This window comes from Talpa europaea (assembly GCF_964194135.1).
Source record: "Talpa europaea genome assembly, chromosome: 4".
In the NCBI taxonomy this organism is placed as follows: Eukaryota; Metazoa; Chordata; class Mammalia; order Eulipotyphla; family Talpidae; genus Talpa; species Talpa europaea.
Genome location: NC_140070.1, coordinates 111,019,011 through 111,043,615, shown reverse-complemented (window position 1 = coordinate 111,043,615; position 24,605 = coordinate 111,019,011). Strand labels below are relative to the sequence as shown.

General features: G+C 34.6%; 1 protein-coding gene across 4 annotated transcripts in view; it reads left to right on the top strand.

The window, feature by feature from the left end:
- The window catches only part of IL1RAP (interleukin 1 receptor accessory protein), a gene marked incomplete at both ends in the record, with an annotated part of 82,657 nt that overhangs the window by 44,239 nt on the left and 13,813 nt on the right, over positions 1-24,605 (top strand). For 2 of the 4 annotated variants that reach the window (XM_084231723.1, XM_084231725.1), the window contains 6 exons: positions 6,168-6,333; positions 8,317-8,388; positions 11,106-11,232; positions 13,536-13,684; positions 22,195-22,338; positions 23,592-23,735. In XM_084231723.1, the coding sequence (XP_084087849.1) occupies positions 6,168-6,333; positions 8,317-8,388; positions 11,106-11,232; positions 13,536-13,684; positions 22,195-22,338; positions 23,592-23,735 (802 nt within the window). Of the gene's footprint in view, positions 1-6,167; positions 6,334-8,316; positions 8,389-11,105; positions 11,233-13,535; positions 13,685-22,188; positions 22,339-23,591; positions 23,736-24,605 lie in introns of all 4 variants that reach the window. The other 2 variants (XM_084231722.1, XM_084231724.1) reach the window with 1 other exon arrangement.

Genomic DNA, 24,605 nt, shown 5'->3' with positions numbered 1-24,605 from the left:
ATATGCTGAATCATGGGATGTAAGAAACCTGTGGTTAGAAGTCCCTTGGAAATCGAGTGGCTCAGAAAAACATAGATTGGATGGAAAAGAAAATTAAAAGTTTGTCCCTTAGAATTGCAGGGGAAGTGGGAGAGTGTTGAATGTTCCTCCTCAGCATGCCTGCTTCTCTCTTCCCCTCCTCTTACATGTCAGGGTTTTCTTCATTCAGGGCTTTGAATCCACAGTTCTCTAATTCAACAATTCTGTGAGCTAAATTGCTATTTAGTAATGTTTGTTGAATAAGTCATGTTTTGCAACTAGTCCTGAAATCAAACCGTGGTTTGTAAGTGATTTATTGAATTTCGAATAGCCAGCTTGTAAAAGAACTTCTGCAACAAAACATGTGTAAATTGGAGGCCTGTTGATTCACACAGGGTCTTCTAGATGTAAAGCAGTAAGATCCAGGTAAGTGAGGTCCTGTTGGTGTTTTTACTGTTATTACTGTTATTGTTAGGTTTATCCAGAGATTTTAGTTTTAATTTTTATTATTATGCTTATTGAGTTAGTGTTAGTTTACAGCACTCATATATTTTAGAGGTTTAAAGTCATACTTCCAGATTTGAGTTTTAATATATAGCAGTCATCCAAATTTTCTTGTTACTGGATTATTTTTCTTCCTCACTATTATAATAGGATATTTGATTTTTCCCCATCTTGAGATGTTTATAAAATTAAGGCAGTTTTCCTCTTCTTTTGATAATCAGAAGAATCATATTTACTGGGTATCTGGATATTACATTGATAGCAGTTGCTAAAATATTCTCAACTGGCCTTTAGCAGAATGGATACCATTCCAGAAATCAATTTGCAAAAATGTTGGTAGTCTTTTCACCCAGTGTGATCATTAAAATTAAAATAGTAACTTCACCCTTAATTTTCAGTGTGGAAATAGTGAGAATGGATTGGATTTTGTTTATAAATCTCTCAGAAAGTAGGAGAATCTGTGCTTTTTCTGACAAAGTTCCATCAAGAAACCCCACATTTCTGAATAAGTACCAGGCTTGACCTTCATGATGGCAAAGCTCATATTGTTGAGGAGTTAGTCCAAGGTCTATGTAATAAACTTTGTGCTTAAAGTTCTTGCTTCAATTTAGTTGGCAACTTAGGCTGGTAATTTATCTCTTTCATTTTCCTATAGTCCTTGTGTAGTGATTTTTAATGTTTGATGTGAAGAAAGTGCGTGTCATATTTCTTTCACAGTGTAGTTCCATATATGCCACACAAACATACTTCTTTCACATTATAGTTCCATATATGCACACACAGTTCCATATATGCACATAAAGCACACAATCTTTTCATGTGGTTTCAAGAATTCTGAGAACCAAGGATTTACCCTTTAACCTTAAATCCAGTTCAAATATCTGTGAAACCTTGAGACTGAATTAGGCTGGACAAATCACTTACTCTGTACTTGGATAGCACTTAATTCTTATCTCATCTTTGTTCCTAAAATAATTGCATTTTTCTTTTTACTAGGGAGCTACCTCTTTCTTTTCCTTTCCCTTGAATACTAAGTTAAGTTACTTATCACAAAACTGAGCCAATATACTTTGTATTTAGGAATTGATGAAATAATTAGATTGGACTAGAAAATTTCAGGACAATAAGCACCATTTCTGTTTTTACTGGCTACTGTATGTCCACCTCCTAACACAATGGCTGACATGGAGGAAAGATTTGGTAAATACCTGTTGCCTAAACATTAGATGATGTGTCTCTGTTCACTGTGATTCTTTTACAGAAATTTTAAGAGACTTTGGTGACCAAGTAGCAGACATTTTATACCAGCTTCCTCTTGGTTGAAAAAATGTCAATAGATATTCCTAACTGTTCTCACTTTATTTCTTAGTTAAACTCTCTATTCTTACTCTCTTTTTCCCTACTTACCCAACAACGGACTCATCCCACATCTTCTGCTCCATAGTCTTGCCTTCTTATCATTTGCAAACACATGAAATTTCTACTCCATGCTTAGTGTCTTTGCTTCTCTCATTCATACATTTTTATCATGCAATGCCAATGTATTGAGTATTTACCATGTATCAAATAATAGGCAAATTGCTGGCCATTCAGATACAGTTGTTCCCATAGGTGTCAATATTCCAGAGAATGAAGTTATTATAATAAAGTTAGTTCAGTAATAACATAAGGTCATAGTGCTAGAAAGATGCAAGGGTCAGTTGTCCACTTTTTTCCTTGTGCCTGGAGTGTTGCTTTGCAAGTTTTTCCTCTGAATAGCTGTTACTATTCTACTTACCCTTTAAGATCTGATCCAAATCTTGCTTCTCAGTGAAGTTTTTCTAAATGTTTTCTGTTTGATTTTCTTCCCTCTTCTAAACCCCTGCCTTTTATAGTATTTGTTGTAATCTTTCACTAAATTGTATGCACCTATCATTTGGGAACTGTGTCTTTTCCCTTTTTGTGCCCTCACAGTTCTCTAAGCAGTGTAGCCTTATTGAATGGAAATATTTGCCCTTTCTCTGGCTGTTTCATCCCCCACCCACACCCATGCTCACCAAACAACTTAACTCTTCTCAAGGATGTCAAAGTCATTTCTCCAGCACTTCCTTATGTATACATACATGTATGGAGTGGTGAGTTACCACGGCAATCATTATGTGGTTGAGAAGTTGCTCTCCTGTTTAACTTCTCCCTTTGGAGGAAAATGAGGAAGTGATGGGCCAGCTAAAAGAATGACTCATCTAGTTTTGTTTGCTTCATTTTAACATGTGTAAATTCATTTACAGTTAACCTACTTCTTGTATTAGGAAATAGTGTTTCTTGTTCTTTGCGTATCTTAATCTTTGTTCAGATTTTTTTTTTTTCTCTTTCTGGGTTGCAAGCAAATGATTTTGAAATAATAATATGCTGAGTATATTCTTGAAGGGAAATATTCCCTTCATTTCCTTTTATAAAATACTGTGTTCCAATAACTTTGAAACAGCTTTTTTCTTTTAATTTCTGTAGGTTAAAACTAGTTATTTAACAACTTTGAATGGTCACCTTTTTCTGAATAGTAGATCAGACTTCACACTTCCCGATTGCTTTCTATGGAATATTTCTCAATTTGAAATATTTTTCTAGCTAAAACAGCTCCAAGAAAATTTCCCTTGCCTGCATTTTTCTCCTGACTTATTGAAAAAGAGAAAATCTCAAGACAAAGCAAACTTGTGCAGGCAATACATATGCCTAATGAATAACCTTAAATATATTCAGCCCCAAATTTCCAGGTCCATTCTCATGGGTCTGCAAGAAGATGAAGAAAAAGGGGACGCTAGCAAAAAATGAACACATACCCATTTTATATATTTTTCTTTACTATGTATATGTGTCTGATTCCATTTCTCTGTTAATGATAAGCCCATGAGCTTGACCCTTTGTTTCATTTAATGCTGTTTTCTCAGAAACGCAAATAGTGCCTTGCACATGCTTTATTGATTAATACCTGAGGGTGAATGATAGATGAAAAGACAAGAGTCAGAATCACTGTATATTAGTAGTACTTACCATGAATTATAAAACAATGTATTTTATTTATTTATTTATTTTTTATTTTCATATTCCTCATACAATTGCACCCCCCTTATTTTGACCCCAATCGTTCCTTCCCCCCCCATAGTGTGTCTCTGGTTTATAGTTGTTTGTTGATTTTGATTTTTTCTTTCTTATAGTTATTCTTTTTCCTGGTCCCTTATTTAGGTTTTCTAAATTCCTGCTGAGTGAGACCATCCAGTATTTTTCTTTTTCTTTCTGGCTTATTTCGCTGAGCATGATCCCTTCCAGCTCCATCCATGTTGCTGCAAATTGCATGAGTAAAGCAATGTATTTTAAATAGTCTTTGCACAAATAATATGTGACAAATCAGAAAAGAGTTCCTTTCAATGCATTCATGCTAAGTGTCAGCCTGCTAAGTGTGCTTTTTCAGATCAACAACAAATGAAAAAGCAAACATACACCACTGTGAGATTTTGGCACATCAGTGATAGAGCCATATAACATTTTTAACACTGGGATTGGCCCCAGGAATGGTATGTATACAAGACCACGGGGTAGGGTGGAGAGATAGTATCAGGTGGGATTCAAAGCAAAAACCTCGAGACAGGTTAACCTAAATTCAAATTGCAGTTCTGGCTCTGCCTAAGCTTATGGCATTGGCAATTAACTTTTACAGGCCTTTGAAACTTCATCTATAAAATGGACAACTTTCTATATTGAAATAAGAATTGGATAAGATGATGGAGTACAGATAAGTGCATGATTCAGTATAATTTTTCTAGCCTCAACTCACTTTGGAAGAAAGTTACTCATTCTTCATTTGAAAGCTAGTTAAAGATCTTTATTCATCTGTCAGAGAAATTGAGTCTAGGATATCTCTTTATCTGTTATATTTTTTCCACTTGTAAATTTAGAGCATATTTAGTCTGATCTGTCTACTTCATAGGGATTAAGAATGGCTTAGCTAACAAATGAGAGAAGAAAATAGCTTTGAACTTGCTTCAATGAAAGATGCCACAAAAATCAAAAGAAGTTCTATAGGTAGTCTAAATTCGTTTTAAACCAAATGTGACATGAATTCATTATGAGTATAGACCTATATGGCCTTATACTTTGTGGTAACTTAAGAGTATTAAAGTCTGGGCCTCCCTGGTGGTGCAGGGGTTGGGGCGCAGCCTATGAGGCTGTCCTCAATCACTGCAGCACGAGTTCAATCTCCAGCCAGGGAGCTGCCCACATGGCACAGCAGACCTCTCCTGACTTGCCCACTGCTCCCTCAGCAGTGCATTTCAGTCAATCTGCCTGTTCTGTCCCCCACTCTGTCTCTGGTGAATCCTCTCACCCCACCCCACCCCCACACCTCTGGTCTGTACCCCAGCTCTTGTATGCATAAATAAATAAATCTTAAAGAAAGAAAAGACATTTTTTAAAAAAGAGTATTAAAATCTTTTGCTGATGTGATAAATGTCTAGAAGCAGTGCTTATCAAAACAGGACAAATTGAATTCAGAGACTAACTTAATTGAGCATATATCAACTTCCTGTTAATGATCATCTGCATAAATCAAAAACTAGTGTTATTCATAAATGACATATTTCCTGTGACAAAAAATTATGAAATGTGCCACTTAGGGTAATAGTCATATTTCAAAATACATGTTAGGAATTGAAGTAAGAAAACTAAGTACATAAGAATTAACGTTAAATATGTGGTGGATATAGACTATTGAAATTACAAGACAGTAATAGTCTTCCAGAATTTTAAAGATCTAAATAACTACATATAATCTCATCATTTTTGTCATTAATGAATTATTAATCTTTAAAATAACAAACGCAAAGTTTTTCTAACAGTAATTTTCAACATGTATTTTGTCATAGGTGATATGTTAGTTTTTTTTCCTCTAAAAGAAAAACATAATTATTACAATTAATTGGGCTAAGAAATCCAAAACAGAATTCTAGTTGTGTTGAACAGACTATTTCAATATTAAAATTTTAAAAATCAGCAGTTACATGACAATATGAGTTGGACGGAAATTTTTTAAGATTAGTTACTAAATTAATTCTGAGTGAGCCTCATAAAATATCTTATTTTTAGAGTGTAATACTCAATTATAAAAGATATAAGTAAAAGACAAAATAAAGAAAAGTAAAAATCACTGATAGTGAATTCTGTAAAATGAGCAAGAATGCCAAACACAGACATCTAAATTAGAGCACAGCTTGTGGAGTAGAGTGACTGAATTTATGAATTGATGCAATCAGTGAAGAAACATAGAAAAACAAAACAAAAAAAATACTTGTTTTGTTAAATAATAGAGCATGCAATTGCTTAAGTTGCTTTAGTCATTTTTGAGAACTTTGACTGTTCTTCACTGTTAACATGGATTCCAGGAATTCAAATATTGGATATTACACTTATGTTTCCTATCTCAATTCAGAATTTTAATTTTTTCAGAAAAGGTAATGAAAGTTATTGCATTCATTCTTTGCAGATCATCAAAAATAGTTTTATAAAATGTTCAACCAGCATAAATATTGAATGTTCTATGCAAAATTGGATGTTCATGTGTGTTTATTTTCTATACATATATCAAAGTAGTATGTGTCTTTCTTTTTCCCTTCTAGGACTGTAATAAAGTAGAGAACTTTATTAATGTAGTACCTGAAGGCATGAATTTGAGTTTTTTCATTGCTATGGTTTCAAATAACGGAGATTATACATGTGTTGTCACATATCCAGAAAATGGGAGGACCTTCCATTTAACCAGGACTCTGACTGTAAAGGTGGTAGGTAAGCATGATTTGCCTTACGTGCATGAAATAAAAATACAGAAATCTCATTCTGTCCCTTAAAAGTCTGTTACAAACAAGTAGGTAAATCTGAGTGAAAAGAGACTTATTTTTTGTTGTTATTCACTCTATTAACTCCAGAGTGTTCAGCAATCCCATGTATATAGTAAGCATTCAGTACTATTGGCTATTGAATGAATATGTGAGTGAATGAAGCAGCTTAGGTAATGAAGAGAATGCCAAAATGTCTGTGTTCAACTTATACCACTGCCATTTTTAAGCATTTTTGACTTTGATCAAGACTTCAGTCCCCGAGTAATACCTAATATTAAGTATAGCTGAGAATGTTAGAAATTATACATATATTATAATGATGGAGTTCCAGGCAGGCAGTACAGACTCAGTGAACAGTAGGAGTTAATATTATTGTCACAATATTAGCTTGAGTTAAGTGAACTATGCCTTTCTGGGCATTAGAACTGAAGTAGCTAATGCTGAAGGTATTTGTTCTTAGTGTCCTACTATTCTCTGCAGTGAGGGTGTAGAGAATGAGGGAAATGAAAAGGACAACATCTAAGAAGAGTCGAAGACTCCTATCAAAACCTAAATCAAGAGAACTAGTGTAGGGAAGGTGGTAATTAGAGGAGAAACCTAAAAACCACTGTGCTAAAAATAAGAGCATGTCACAGAAAGATTTTGTCCTACACCATCTTTAAATAGATGGAATCATTGAAGTCCAGTGACAGAAAGTAACCTATTTCAGGACACTCCATGAGTTAGTAAAGGTGATTCCAAACCTCAGGTTTCTGACTCTTTGCTCAAGACTTTTTTTTTCACTGTTCTGACATCAGATTTGGCATAGATTAAGAGGGAGGTTTTAACATTATACAAATAAGATTCAAATCAAATGATTTTGTAATCACTTTTCTCTGTTTACTTTCAAAATAATGGTAAGTTAAGAACTGATTCAGGAGTAAATTCAGACTAAATTTAGAACCTAATATAAATGAACTTTTAAATTCAAATGAATAATATAAGCTTACACTCATCTCAAAAATTGTTCCTATAATAATTATACACTTAACTATACCCATTTTTGCAAAAGTAGAAAAAGACCTTTTTGTTCACTCTGATTTATAGATATGGAAGTTCACATATACAGATACTGGGGGAGGGTTCTTACCCAATTTTCAGGCAACACTGGTTTGTTTTTTAAAGCTAAAATATTGAGTGCTTATTATATACCAGTAACAGATTTTTTTAAATTGTTACTTAATCCTTATAATGAACTTGTGATGAGTTTAATTATCCTCATTTTAGAGTCAGGAAAAATTAGTGTTTCAAAAGTTTACTGTAAATCAGAGTCATATGGTTAGTATGTGTTGTGGCTAGGTCAGGATTAGGACCCTGGTCATTAAATCTCTGGAGTTCATGCTCTTAAAGATTATACTGTAGAACCTTTACAGGGTATTTTTCTTTCAATGTAAGGATATAGACTATTAAAAATAATAACCCTTTAGTGAACTTAAACTGATCACTATACATCACTATACACGTAGATTTGCATGCTGACATCAAAATGATGTTTATGAATAGTCCATATACTTATCCATTCATTTAATTGTTGATACTAGACAGTTGACACATTGAGGAGCAATATGTGGAAAAGAAACACGTTGGACACAAAATAAATGATTATGTAGAATGAAAAACCTACTCATGTAAAATTTCAAATGCAAAAACACTGGTTAAACATTCTGTCCTGAAAATGAATAATGCTCAACATGTCATGTTTGTTTATAGCAAATGAAGTGTTGTAATTAAGCATATATTGAACTGTGGGCCCTCCTATGAAAAATTTAAAAACCTACACCAGAAAGTTGGGAAAGGCTTAATGGAAGAGTAGGTTTTTGAAATGGGGTATGAGGGATAAAACCTACACAATTATCATCATCTTCCCTTGTCCTTGTTCTCTCTCGCACAGGATCTCCTAACGATGCATTCCCCCCTCAGTTCTATTCACCTAATGATCGTGTCACCTACGAAAAAGAACCTGGTAATGATAACTATGTCTCTGATTTTTAGTAGATTCTCTTAAATACGAGGAATAAAATGTCACTTAAGTCAACAATGAGAATATAGTGCCACTGGATAGGAACATGAGAATTGAAATAAAATGTCTAAGCCAAGACAGCCATGGGAAGAGTTAGTTCATCTATCTCGTGGGCAGTGCAGAGGCTCTGCCTCTCTAGACAGCTGTCCCTTCTTCCACTGCTAGCAGTTTTCCTCTCCTGATTAGTGATGACTAATCAGGATGCAGTCTTCAAGTTGCACAAGACTTTGGTTTGCCAAGACTGCAACATAAGCACAAGACATCTCTTAATCTTCACAAGATACCTCTAAATCTTCAGCAGGGGCTTGGGTTTGGAGGCAGGACTGTGAATTTAATAGATAACAACTGATATAACAATACTCCTGATTCTGAACTCTACCAAGTGATTACTGTGGCTGTCCGAGTCTAGACAAAAATCATTTGTAACTGACCAAATAAGGCCTAATTTGTGCTTTTTCTGACTCAAAGCCTCCCACAGTTAAGTTGAAAGAAGGAAAGTTTGACCTTTTCTATATTCTTTACAATAAATTCACTCCCAACCCAGTGAGAGGTATTAGAAGAATGTTTTTTTTTTTAAGATGTACTAAAGACAGACAGACTGAAGACAACATCTGTTTCTTCTCTCCCCTGATCCTTTGCTTTACCCCAGATTTCTTGATTTGATGTTGAAAGGTGGGCAAGTCTCCCTCTGACTCTACTCCATTTTCCCCTGTTGGTTTGATTTTCCTATCTCTACTGTCTTTTATGTGTTTTGACTCTTAAATTCTTTCTTCCTTTCACTATCTCCTTTAGTACAAATCCAATAAATAAGGTGAAATGTGAAAAAAAAATACCAAAGAGAGATGTGGGCAAAACAGGTGGAGAACAGCAACACCTTTGCCACACCCCACCCAAATTTAAAATAAGGTTTCAAATAGTGAGCTTCCTTGCAAAAAATCAAAGAACAAGGAAAGGGTAGAGGGGACAGTCTGATAATGGAAATTAGACTAGAAATTTGGTGGTGGACATGGTAAGGCTTTTGCACATAGAGGCATGAAACTATAATAAAATTTACATAGTCTGTAAGCCAATAAATATTTACTTAAAAATGAAATAAAAATTCACATTTAAGGTTAAAAAACGTACAGTAGTGAAATAAAATACATCAAAAAACAAAGAGTACACTAAGGGACCTGCCAAGACCAAATGGACCAAATTTCCTAGAATTACTAGTGACTTTAGATAGTAATATGAACGTTCTTTCTGATTGCATGGTAAATCCTTAATCAATCATCCAAATGTTTCATCTGTCTTTTATGTGTGATTACAAAAGCAGTGCTGAATCCAAGTTCACTTTATCTCCCTACATATTGATATAGAAAACTGAAAGAAGAGAAGACTTAAGAACCATATACTGGAAGAGAAAATAAGAGTATGACCACTCAGTGAGACAAACCTGAGCTCAAATTAGGATGACAGTATACTTTATCACCTCCACCCAGTCATTTTTGAGATAGAAAGTAGTTGGTTTTAATAACCAACTAGGAAAGCAAGCATAATACAGAATTGTCTTGGGAAAATTGGAATAGCAGTTACATCTAGGTCAACTCCTGATCTGCCAGATATTAACAATGTGATCTAGGAATGGCATGTAGTATCTTTAAGCTTGTTTTTGCATCTATAAAGCATGAATTTTAAAAATATCTCATAGTAATTTGTTAAAATTAAATAAGACAGTAATTACAAAAATATTTAGTGCAGTGAATTATGCAAAGTTCTCAGTAGTTTATTATTATTACTATCATTAATACCATTTTCTGGGTAATAATGGGATCCTAAACCCATGTTACATCTCAGAACCATATGGTGCAATTTTCCATTTGTAACATATCTTTAAACTTTTTGAATGCATCCTTATGGCCTGCCTGGCCACTCTTCTCAGAGATGACATCACCACATGTTCCCCTTGGCAAGGAGCAGAGATCTGGTGAAGCTTTCCTTAGTCACCGTTGTTCATTATGGAAATGATAAAAGAGAAGAATAGTTCATAGAGGTTTAGGGTTAAAAAGCATCATCAGGGCCTCTCTGGTGGCACAGGTGTTTAAGTCTCAGCACTATCAAGCTACCACCAGCCATTGTGGTATGAGTTCGATCCCCAGGCAGGGAGCTGTCTCACATGGCAAAGCAGACCTCTCCTGTCTCACCCCTCAGCAGTGTATTTCAGTAGATCCACCTGTTCTGCTCCGCATTCTGTCTCTGGTGAATCCTATCGCCCCCCCCACACACACACACACACCCCTCTGGCCTACATCCCAGTTCAAACATCATCAGAACCAGAAACCAAAAATGGATCACTTTAACATTTTGGAGAAATACTGTCATTTTAAATTGTATTACATAAATTATAAAAATTGTTTATATAGATTATATTAAAAGAAAATCATTCTAGTAATGTTATAAAAATTTTCAGGCTTTCTTTTCTTGGTTTAGTTTGTTTTAGAATGAAGTATGGTGTATTCTTTATGGAAGTCCACTTGAAAATTAGTCAGGTGTAGGTTTTAGTTACATGTAACTTGTGCAGTTTCTAATTAATCACATGGAATAGTGTACCAATCAGATATCCTGATGTGAAGATTGCAAACTGATGGGTTGACTTGTTTTTGTTTTTTTTTTCCTTTTAGGAGAAGAGCTTCTCATCCCCTGTAAAGTTTATTTCACTTTCCTGAAGGACTCTCGCAATGAGGTTTGGTGGACTATTGATGGAAAAAAGCCAGAGGACACCACTATTGATGTAACTGTGAATGAAAGGTATCATTGACACAGGCGAGGGCCTGACTAACTTTTGTCCCTCACTCTAGTGCTCTCTAGTATATTTTGTCCCTCACTCTAGTGCTCTCTGGTATATACTAATCAAGGGAAAAATTCATTTCTGCCTATCAATTAAAAGTCAACAAGATTCTGAGGTCTTTCATGATTACATCCTATACAGGATTACCAGGTTTGCAGTGGAAAGTCCAGAATTGAATTACTATGTTATGGCAGAGAATTTTCATCAGTCTCTGCCTAGGGCATAGCACACCATTGTCATAAACCCAGCAAATGCACACATTTATGACAACCCCTTGAAAGTAGATGGAATGATTATCTTATAAGAATGAAAAGGCTACAGCATACAGTTGAAAACAAAGGAAAACCTGTTAGTGTGGCCCTGCTCTTTCTTGAGTCTGGAGTATGGGTTTCTGTAATTGTGCCTCTGATAATGGTTCACTTTCTTCTCTTGCCGTGAGCATGTTTTTTCTTATCTCCTCCTCTTGTTTCTTAATTCACATAACTTGCATGTCATATGTGTAATTGATCATTATTTTTTAATATTGAGCAAAAATATGTATGATCATTACAGTTTATGGTAACAGTGCATAGGGTGGCACTATAATTCACTCTTTTAACTAGCTACTTCATTTTATTCTTAAATAAACATGATTTTATTTAAAGGGGGTTGCATTAACAGGAAGAAAGTTTCAATGAAACAAAAGATCCCTCTATAAACGAAGCATACCAATGTAAAAGTGCACTTGGTTTACTGCAATAATTAATAAAAATTTACACCTGACTGTGTGGCAGAGCAGTTTAAGACCTTAAGCTTATGACTGGTGTGCAAATAGATCTTAGACTACTTGAACTTATAGAACTGAAAAGTTATTTCTTTTCTACTGTAAACCAAGACATTTTACAAAAATTACAAATATTTCATCTGCATCAGGCAAGGTCCTTAGTTCCTAATTAGGTAGACTTTAGGGGATAATAAATTATAGAGAAGAAATTTCAATATAATGAGATAAATACAGTAAGTGGAAAGTATTGAGTATTCTGCGGAAATTTATCTGGGGATTCTAGGCAGTTTTAGGGAATTAGCTAATGTTTCTCAGATGACACAGTACCTAAATACAGATTTAAAGGATGGGTAGTAACTAAAGAAATGGGAAGAATGTTCCTGGTAAAAGGAACAACATGTGCAAAGGCCTAGAGGTTAGAGAAGCAGAACATATTCAAAGGTACAGAAGGAATTCCCTGAAACTGAAGCAGATTTTGTAGAAGGCTTTGATGAAAGATGTGGCTGGAGGCACAGAGGGAGAATTATTGATCATTTCAAGAATTATGAACATTATACTTTCTAACCTCATAATAATAATGAATGAATAATGAAAGTCATGCTGTTCACCCCAGCTATTATAGAAAACATGTACTCACTGTTCATAATTGAGCAGTGCAGTTAAGCTTAAGCTAAACCCATCACAGCCCTTAATGAACTTCTCAGGACTGATCATAAGCCTCATCAGACTGCTAGATAGCAGTCAACTATAAAAAAGAGGCATTTTTCCCCTCTTGAAAAAGCAAAGACATTTGAAGGGATTTTGAATCTTGATCTTGGACCCAAAGCACTTAATTTCTGACTTGCTGAGCTTTGGATGCTATTTTCACTAAATTTATCTGCTCTGAGATTTCTCCATTATATATGTTAGGATATAATATTGAGGGTTCAGTATTTAATAATAAAGTAATCTGTGCAAACCTGAAATGCATCATCTGTTTGCCATGGGTAAAGAATAGCGAATGTGAATATTTATTAAGCATCATTCTAATATTTTCTTATTAACATACTCAACCCTCAGAATTCTAAAATTAGCAGTTGCTACTTTTCTCTTTTTTCCAAGAGGAACACATGATATGAAAAGATTAGTTACCTGCCCAAAGTATGTGACCAGTTAAGTGGCAAAGCCTGGATCAAAACCCAAGTAGATTTGGCCTCAGAAGCTTCTTTCTAAACTACTTCTTGTTATACAGCATCCTGCCTCAGAAGGCTGAAGAAAGGAGGCATTTTAGTATGGGATATATCATATAATCCTGGGATTAATCTAGACATTGGGATTTTGTGTAGCATAGGTGATAAACAATAGTATTGGAATCTAGAAGCTATTCTCCTTTGTAACCTTTGGCTCACAGGCAACATAGCTTATTGATATTCTATCTGACCTTCCTGGGTGCTCTTTGACGGTCTACTTGTCATAGAACTTGAGTCTCACTAATACCTTGATTCTTTCCTCTATTTCTAGTGTAATTCTTTCTCAAACAGAAGATGAAACAAGAACTCAGATTTTGAGCATCAAGAAAGTTACTGCTGAGGATCTCAAGCGTAGCTATGTCTGCCATGCTAGAAATGACAAAGGGGAGGTTGACAAAGCGGCGAAGGTGAAACAGAAAGGTAATGGATGCATTCAGCAGACAAATCTGTGAACTTCAAATGTAGCATTTTGGTGAATAAAGGAAAACAGAGAAATTGAGAAGAGCTCCAGCACCTAGCACATCTGATCCTCAGTAATGAATCAAAATTGAAAGAAAATTTACATCTATGTGAATGTTGTTTCTTGTAGTTTTAGTAAATTAGTGCCCAAATGTGACTAAAATATCCATATTATTATAATAAGACATAATGCTATACATAGTCATCAAAGATAAAAAGGAAATATTCAAAGTTAACAAATATATATTAAAAATAGTAGAGTCACATATTTTTGGAGAGATTACTGTAAAGAATCTTTTAAAAATAATTGATGTTAGAGTTCATGACTCATAAAAATTATCATACTATATGACTTAATACTTTGGAAATTCTTCCTGAAAAAAATAACTATAGCACAAAAAAGAATTATATGCAAATCAATATTCTTAAGAGCAAATACTCTTAGAAGTATTATATATATATTAAAGAAACATTATAAATGACAATTTATATGCAAAAAATAAGATTTAAAAATTTCTCAAAAATATAATTTAAAAAATGATTATTTTAAATACTATCTATCAGTATTCAAGCAGGTTTATAACATACCACTAACCAAATTGCTAAATGAAACTATGACTTAATATGATTTAGAGGTGATTTTTTTGTTGATACTATGGTATTTTTTCTATAGTAAATAAAAATTGTAAAACTTTCCCATGTGAACTATTTCTTCTGAAACTGACTGTGTCTAAAATTATTTTGGGGTTGCTAACCTAACACAGAACCACACACCATCCCTTTAAGAACATTTTTCAAGAATCAGGAAAAAGATAAAGATGATTTATCACATATGGAGTCACATCATTCAGAATCATGCTGGATTGTAGTGCCAAAATTTATATCAAAATTAAAAAAGCAAAAGTTAAATCATGACACATTTTGCCATGCAACTTAAACCTTTTTCTAAAGCTGTGATAACAGACTCCACTTTACATTTTTAACAGTTTAGAAAATAAAGAGTAAAGACCTGACTTAAGTGGATCAGTTCTAGAGAGTTAATGGCTTCTGCTCCTCAGAAGTCAGTGTAAACAAAGACTAAACCACTTGCCAGAAGGCAGTGCTTCCCAGTGTTAATTTTTAAGAACACTGTTAACTCTCTTTGTGGTACTTCAATTCATTATTTGTGCTTCAGACTCAGATGGCCTACGTTGGAATCCTGATTTCAGTGCTTCCCAATTTCTATGATCTACAAAAGTCTCTGAAGTGCTCGGAGTTTCAATGTCTTTGTCTTTAAAATAGGCAAAATATTATGGTGGCGATTTGGTAATTTGGTGGTAGGCCCAGGGTGATAACACACACTTGAAGAGGTTTGAACTTATACCCTTAAAACATAACAGTGTTGGCACCACCCTGGTGGCACAAGGGGTTGTCTCAGTACTGTGAAGCTATTGCTATTGGCAACCAACTGCAGCAATAGTTCAATCCCCAGCCACATGGCACAGCAGACCTCTCCTGTCTCTCTTACTGCTCCTCTCAGCCATGTATTTCAGTCAGTCCGCCTTTTCTGCTCCCCACTGTGTCTCTGGTGAATCCTCTTACCACCCCTCACCCCTTTACCTTTGGCCTACACCCCAGTTCTTAATAAATAAAATAAATCTTAAAAAAAAACCCACAACAGTGTTATAAACCAACATTACCTTAATGAAACAGTTAAAAGTGATAAAGTGGGAAATGTAACGCTGTTACCTCTTCAGGTTGTTTTAAAGTGTTCTTCACAACTGGCATCAAAATAGGGCTTATATACAGCTTTAAATGCTCAACAGATGTTAGCTTTTATTATTTCCACAAGATTTTCATAGGTATTATTTGACAGGGACTTTTAAAACTCAAGTAAGTACCATAAAAATCTAGTTTAAATAAAATCATTTGTTACTATACAGTTCAGGACCCCTAGGGTCTTTAACACATAAATATTTGTTATGACTATCTGCAGGGGGCTTGAAATAGAGTGGACAGAATTGGCTAAATATGTTTGACTCCAGATTCTTTAAAGTATGGAGCATTTTGTGGGACTTATCCTCTGAGCCGTGCGTTTGGGAAACAATCATGGAGAATGACATAAATTAGTAGCTTATTGTCAGGTGAATAATACTAGAACAATCAGTTATGATATTTCCTTCAGGAGTGAGGCAGAGCTTGAGTACTTCCACTTCCATAGAAGACCCTGCTCTGAATAGTTTAATATGAACAGCCTCATGTATATGAAGTGATAAGTTCATCCACTAGACCAGTGGTAACAGAGGTGTCCCAGATTTATTTTTTTATCTGGCTTCTAGTCTGGACCAGCTAATGCTGAAATTCAGAGGTGAGATCTGTATTCGCCTTTATGCATTTTATATGTGGACCCTGTGCTGAATTCATTGACAAGGCATTCCGTGTAATTTATCAGGAAGATGACAGGAGTAGGCTATTGCCTAGAACGAGAGGAACTCATGGGATAGCTCTGTTGATAGCACTGTTTCATCTGATCAGTTAAAGCAAAGTATTGAAGGCGAGGCAGCTAATGTAAAAGGGTTAAACATGCAGTTGTGTTATAATAGAAGACTGGTAGGGACTATGGCAGGGCTTGTGTTGAACTTTTTGAGACCATGCCAAACCTGTTTTAAAAGATGTACCATTTTACATTTCTGCTAGCAATTCCCAGTGCTATACTTCCTTGTCAACTTTTGTAGTTGTCAAACTCAAACATGTTAGCCATGCTAACATGTGGTGATGGTATCAGATTGCATTCTTAATTCACTTTTCTCAGATACTAATGATGTTGAGCACATTTTTTATGGACTTATTGACCATTAATACATAGTTCTTTTTGTGAAGCGCTTATTAAAAAATCTTTGGCCCATTTTTTTTTTACTGGGTTCTTAATGAGCTTTAGGATATATATAGATATAGATCAATGGTATAGCTGTATCTATGTAAATATAGACATAGATATTCTTTGTCAGGTATATATGACTTGGAAATATTTTTATTCATTTTGTGAACTTATTTTCTTTTGGTGAACAACATCTTTAAAATTTTGATGAAGTCCATTCTATTAGTTTCTTCTAAATCCTGTTTTAGCAGCCTTTATTTTATATTTTTTCTTTTATAAGGTCTATGACTCATTTCAAGTTAATTTGTTTGATAGCATGATATGGGTTAAGGCTTAGTACTTTATTTTCTGATATAAAAACTCGTGGTTTTTGTTAGCCTCATTGAAAAATCTTTCCTTTATTGTTGAATGTTTTTGACAACTTATCCACAAAAAAAAAAAATATTGCTATGAGTGTGGAACTATTTTTGTATTCAGTATTCTGATCTATTAAACTGTCTATCTTTAGTCCAAAACAATTTTGTCTTTATTAACAGGTTTAAGTAGGTCATGAAATCAGATACTATATAACCTCCTATGTTTTTCTTTTCCAAGATTGATTTAACTATTTTAGCTGGGGACCGTATATTTTTTTCATATAGATTTTAGTATCAGCCTGTCATTTTCTAAATAAGAGCCCTCTGGGATTTGCATGCAATCAGAATGCATTAATTTGTAAATTAATTTGGAGATCATTGAAATGTGAATATTCTGTTTCCTAATCCATCATATTTATTTAGGCTTATTCATAATCTCAACAATGCTTTAGTTATTTATTTATTAGGTTTGAGTTTATAGTTCTTACACACATTTTGGTAAATTTATCACTAAATATTTTGGTGCTATTGCAATGGCTTTTTTTTTTTAAAGATTTATTTATTTATTTATTTATACAAGCAAGCACTGGGTACAGTCAGAAGCACAGGAGGGTGAGAGAGTTCACCAGAGCCAGAGCGGGGAGCAGAACAGGCAGAAGGACCAAAGTACACTGCTGAGGGAAGTAGTGGGCAGCAGGAGAGGTCTGCGTGCCATGCAGGACCCTCCTCCCGTGGCCGGGGAGCATCCGGGGATCGAACCGGAGCCACAGAGGCTGCGGGCAGCTTCGCAACCCAGCACTCAACTGCTGCGCCACCGGGGAGGCCCAGCAATGGCATTTTTTAAGTTTTATTTTCTACTCATTCACTGATTGAAACAAATGTAAATAAAATTGAATTTTAATTTTCTGTATTGATCTCAGTGGTTGAACTTCCCCAAATTCAATAATTAAATAGGTTTCTCTTTGTTTTATTTTTTAGTTTTCTTAAAATTTTTTTAGACATTTTTTTAACCCATAAATAAACAGACTTCTATTTTCTTTCCACATTTTTCACCTTTCATTCCTTTTTCTTGCCTGTTTCATTCTTTTGGACCTCAAGAACAATGATCATCAGAACTTTTAAAAGAACAGCAATTCTTTTATTGTTTCTTAGAGAACAAGCATTCAACTTTTATATATTAAATATCATCCTATTAGTAGCTTTTTTTAAAAGATGACTTTTACTTTCATAAGCAATAATCTTCTATTATTGGTTTACTGAGTTTTTGAAAAAAAATTCACAATGATGTTGAAATTTCTCAAATTCTTATTATCTCTGTCCATTAAGTGAACCATATGATTTTTCTATTCTGTCTTTGTGATGTACACTGATTGAGTTTGAATTTTTGATCCAGACTTGCATTCCTGGGATAAACTTCTGCAGTGTCATGATTTTTAGTTTTTTCACATATAGCTGAATTTGATTTGCTAAGATTTTATTAAGGATTTTGCTGATGCCTTTGTTCATGAAGGATACTGGTCTAAAATTTTCTTTTCTGGGCCTCCCCTGGTGGCGCAGCAGTTGTGTGCTGGGCTGCGAAGCTGCCCGCAGCCTCTGCAGCGCCGGTTCGATCCCCGGCTGCCGGCAAGGGTCCCACATGGCGCGCAGACCCTTCCTGCCGCCCGCTGCTCCCCTCAGCAGTGTATTTCGTCAGTCTGCCTGTTCTATTCCCCGCTCTGGCTCTGGTGAATTCTTTCACCCTCCCGCACTTCTGACTGTACCCAGTGCTTGTATAATTGAATAAATAAAATCTTTAAAAATAAATAAATAAAATTTTCTTTTTTTATGAAGTCTTTGATATAACTTGGATGCTATTCTCTTCTTTGTCATTATATGAAAGCTAAATATGCAAGGCTTTGTACTGTTCCAAAGATTTGAAGTAACTTCTTACAGAGTCCAGAATATTCTTCTCTCCTTATCCAGAACTATAAATTCAGCCCAACTTGATAGTCCTGCACTTTATTTTCCATCTTCTTAGCTCAGTGTGACCACTGTACTTTTGTCTTTCTCCCTTCAGTGTCACATTCCTAACTGTGCCTGCAGGTAAAAAGACACGGTAATCCTGGAGCTTACCTTGGTTGTGTCCTTCCTCTCACAGATCACACTGCTGAGCTACCAGTTACCCAAATTTGAAAAACTGTTAGGTATTATGGAGAGGAGGCTACTCCTCTATCAATTACTCTTCTAACGCCAGTAGCTAAAGTCCAAAGTGCTCACATTTTAACACACTATGATAGCTAGACAAATCACATCTACATGTCAATTCAGTCATAGGTTTACTTAGCATGTGCTTTGTTTGCAATTTAAGAAAATGTTCATTTCCAGTACAGTTGCAAAAATTATCAAGAAGTTCCAACCATTTAGAAAGAATACCATGTTCGGTGACAGGGAATAATTGAAAGTATTTGGTTGTGAGACTTCATGAATAGCAAGTCCCCCACTTCAATAATGGAGATGAAGAGAATGACTTAGATTTCCAAGAAGAAGCAAAATTGTAAACCAAGAACTCAAATCAGGGAAAATGATTGGAGCTAAGGAATTGGGTTGTTTAACTGAGGATGATTAGCTGGAAATTTAGGCTTTGGAGACAGTCATTACTATAGAACAGCAACGGGATCAGAAAATTCTGATTCACAAAGTAAAAGCAGAGCAAGCAGCTACATTTGTCTACCTTCTGAATCATATTATCAGTGAGATCAAAGGCAAGAGCAGTCGGGGCATCCATTTTGGTCAAATTGCATCATCTCTTCCTGACTGAAAACCCTTTGGTCTGGGATTGCATCAGAGTAAAATTTTTATCCCAAAACATCAGCAATTCTTGCTGAGGCAGACAGAAAATTTGGGCCGAAGTCCCCTCTTTCCTTGCAAAGCAAAGCTTTATGTGAAAGCTTTGTAAAGTACTTCCTGCATGTGATGCAAGCCATTTAGAAATTCAGACTTGCAGATTAATTCTCTTAAGAGTTCAATTAGTTAAGTAGCATTAGGAACTTCTTGATAGCATCAAGATGGCCTCTCAAAATACAATCTGTAAATATGATACATGTAATTGTATGATATAAAACAAAATTTAAAAGCCCCACTAGAAATAAAATTGGCAGTAATAAAATGAATGTAGCAGAGGGGTAATTTGTCACTTGATCACTGAGCAAGATCTCTATACTATAAAATTCCATTTCAAGTAAGTACAGCCACAGAAATTCTCCCCCTCACCCCTGGCACCCAATTATAAAATATCCACTCAGAGGGTAACAAATTACCTGAGAAAATAATGATGTCAATGTGAATTACTCCAATCTACCATTGACGTAATATGTACCCAGAGTATCACGCACACAGAAATTTTCATGCTGGCCATCCAAACTGATTTCAATAAATTATCAACAATTGCACTGAGGTAACTACTGACATTTTCTGATGAAGTTTTGTTATTTTCAAACACCATTATTCAAGGAACATATGATAAGATTAGTATCTTGAGTTTAGGGTAATGAAACTGAAACTCTACAATCTGCCCTTTAATCAGAGAACTTTAGGTTTAGCTCCAGGCTCCTTATCATGTTGCCCCTGAGATAGACAGGTTTTAAAGGATTTTTCCACCAATATATGATTAGTAGTTGAATTCAGTATTGTGCAAAGATCTCTGGACCTTGGAGTTAGCAACAGTAACAACCTAACCTTGAACAAAATATTTCCATATCCTATTTCAGCGAATACTTCACACCTAACAATAGTTAGGTGACCACTTTTCTCACCCCCCTACCTAAAAAAAACTTTTCTTGTTCATATCATTTCCATCACATTACTCTGAATTATCTCCTTTATAGTAATTGTCACTAGCTAAAGCTCATTGTCTTATTCATTTCCTTATTTATTTTCCTGTGTTAGAATATTAGCCCTAAGTGAGCAGAGGCTCTTCTGTCTTATCTACCATTATATCCCCAGCACCTTCTGGCAAAGAGAACATGTCAAGAAGCAATTGTCAATCAACTAATACATAATTTAAGGCACATTTCCTTCAGATCCAAAAATACCATTCCTTTTTCCAACTCTTAAGCTTCATTACCATATGCTAAGAAAGCAGCTAAATAAAATTATGGATACATAGTATGGCTCTAGACTTCTCTTAGACTAGTCTCTATCTAAAAGTTTGTATTATATAGTTTAGTGGGAGTGAGAGAGAAGTAGGTTTATAGGGAAATTATAATTAAAAAGCTGTAATAGAATTATAAACAAAGGGAAGAATGGTGGTTTCTACCAGGCAGAAGTCAGTTTGCAAGAAGAGTTTTATCCTAGGAAGGATTATACAACATAATAACATTTTAGCATGGACATACAAACTGAAGAAAAATGACTGTTCAGCAGAAACTGGAACATGAGCAAAGGCATAAAGTTGAATGTGCCTTATGTTTTTGAGGACAGGGCAATGGCAAATGAGACAGGAGAGCAATTCAGTTGTGACAGACCTTATTTACAGGAATTTTTCTGATAATTTCAAAGAAACCGCTTAAATGTTTATCATAAAAATAAGCAGATACTGTGGAAATCTCTTCATACCTGGATATTGAAAGTCAATCTTTGGAATATTTATCCTAGATTTGTCAGTCTGGGAGATGCTTTCAGAGATGAGCATTTGGTGGATATCTTCTATTCTTAACTGATGAAATTAAGATTTTTTAAACCTATTTCCAAATACAAAGAAAGGGAGTTAAATTTCTTCCATATGGTATTGAACAAGAGGATGAAATTAAGGGTAATGAAAACACATTAAGATTTTTGCTCAATTTAACCGTTCCAACAATTAAAAATTCTACTAAAATCATGGGCTGATCCAGGTAGTAGTAAGGATTTCTTGGTCAAACAGAGAACAAAGTTATACTTTCAAAATACTTCATAGGAAATTCAGGTATAGGAGATCACCTTCTAAATTCTCCCCAGTGCTAACATTTTGTTTTAAATTGTGTATCAGCAAGCCTATTCAAATCATCTGTTAGTTAAAAATGCTTCATTACCAGGTGCTGGAAACAAAGGTGAATATACATAATTTATCAATAGTATTAAAACATGGTGCTTAAACCTTATGTTATATCTGCTTGTTCACACATATTAAGCCGGGTATGTGACTCAGCTGCTTGACTATTCAGTGATGTGCAGGTTGATGGGTCACTGTGATCACCACATAGAAATCAGTGCTGTTTCTTTGTTGTTCACCTCAGTGATAGCTCCAAGGTACACAGTGGAACTGGCGTGTGGTTTTGGAGCCACAATCCTGCTGGTGGTGATTCTCATCGTTGTTTATCATGTGTATTGGCTGGAGATGGTCCTCTTTTACCGGGCTCATTTTGGAACAGATGAAACCATCTTAGGTGAGTAATGCAAGTCTGACATAAATTTTCTATCATCTTTTGAAAACGTTGGTTTCGTCAAAACTGGGTGATTTAATCAAACTACCTTTGTTAATCTTTTTAATACTTACTATTCTGTATTGTTGACTCAATGTGTGATTTAGTATAAATTGGTATTGTCTAAATAGAAATATTTTGCAAGGCATATATGTAATTTAAAATTTTCTAGTGGTCACATAAAACTAAAAAGAAAATGAAAATAATTTCAACAATGTATTTTATTTAACTCAGTGAATCCAAATGTTGTTTTAGCATATAGTGAATATTAAAAAGCTAATGGAGATGTTTTACTCTTATTCTGAGTACTAAACATCTTCAAAACTGTATCATATTTTACACTTACATTTCAGTCCAGAACACTGCAATTTAAGTGCTCAGTGGTCTCATGTGGCTTGTGGCAGCTTTATTAGGTGATACAGATTCACAGTCTTTGTGCGCAAGTATAATCCAATCACTGGCAGCCTGAACATCATGTGAGAACTTACCAAAAAGATAGTCTTACACTTAATTGCTTTTCTGAAGCAGAATCTGCATTTTAACATATTCTCAAGATCCATATGCATAGTAAAGTTTAAGAAACACTGTTCTAGTCAAATTTGCCTGGTGACAAGAATGGAACATTTAAACATACAGCGTTTCGACACACTCCATAAAGACTCATTCTATATGCCTATTAGACACAGAACCTATATTTTAATGACAGGTTATTTTTATAACTAGACAATGTAGAGAAAAAAAATGTTTTATTGTATCTAAGCATATTTTTAATTGTAGTTATTTTCAGGTATAAGTAATTTAGTTCTAAAACTTTAACTCAGTACATATTTCCAGGATATTAATAACCTATTAGAACAGGAACTACAAATATTCTGCAGTATTAATTAGTATTAATCATCAGTTTCTATGACTGACTCTTTGCTTCCTAATTCTGTTAATTCATAGTCGAATGGACCAATCTTTATTCATCTTCACTATAAAATCTGAACTCAGTAAGATGAGTAGAAATCACATCAGATAAAATTTGCAATTACACCTTAAAATAGTCATTTTGCCTGGAGACCTGTCATAAGTGGGAAATCACATTGAAATCAGTCAGACAATTTAGACAGGTAAAAATGAAATGTCTAATATCCAAAAATTTGATGTAAGAAAAAAAATGCATTACTATTGAGAAGTTTGCCTAACTTAGATTGGGTCTGTGTTTCTTTTGCTAGATGGAAAGGAATATGATATTTATGTATCTTATGCAAGGAATGCTGAAGAAGAAGAGTTTGTATTACTCACCCTCCGTGGAGTTTTGGAGAATGAATTTGGATATAAACTGTGCATCTTTGACCGAGACAGTCTGCCTGGGGGAAGTAGGTATTTCAGATGAGTAGAAGTGAAGCTCTCCTGAAAGGCAAAGGGGATCTTTAGCATTGAATGGTGTATGAAGGGTCATAGCCCAGCTCCAGGTTGGCATCTCTGGACATTTAATGCCCAGTTCTTTACTGTAATAGAGACTTTGCTAGGAATAAACTGCATTGTAAGATGTAGACTATTCAAGTGCAGTTTATGTCATTAAAATATTTTCCCATAGGAGCTTAAAGAACTCTAGTCAGAAATGTGAGAATACAGAGTAGATTAAATTGCATTAAATGTCATGGCTTTAAATGTCCTTTTTACTTTCATTTAGATCTTTAGAAAGTTTTAAGTCAATCTACATTCATTTGCCTAGAATTGTCTTTACGGAGACTGATTTTAAACAAACCATTTTTACCAAAACTGAGTTTCAGAAGAGAGTGCATGATATCTTCATATTACTCATTGATACTAACTAGAATATTCCCCTTTGGCATTTGCTAATTTCCTTTTCCTTACTTTTATTTTCTACAAAATTCTTTTCCTTGGCTGTGTTTCTTCCTTTCTATCAGCTTATACATTTGAGATATAGCTTAAAATTTTACAAAGATGAGAATGTTCTATTAGTTAAAAAAGCTTAAATTGCTGAATATCTTAAAATAAAAGTACATATGTAATTTTCAGATCCACACAGTAACACACAAAGTGATGGGCCATTTGATACATAAATGTATCATTTGTGAGCCCACCATTAAATTCATACTGTTCTAATGTATAGAATGTGTCTAGTATTCAACATGACAAAATAATTTTCTTCCTCTAAAACCTGTTTACAGTAACCATTTCACAAAGTTTTTAAAATGCTATATAGGTAATTGAAATGCAGA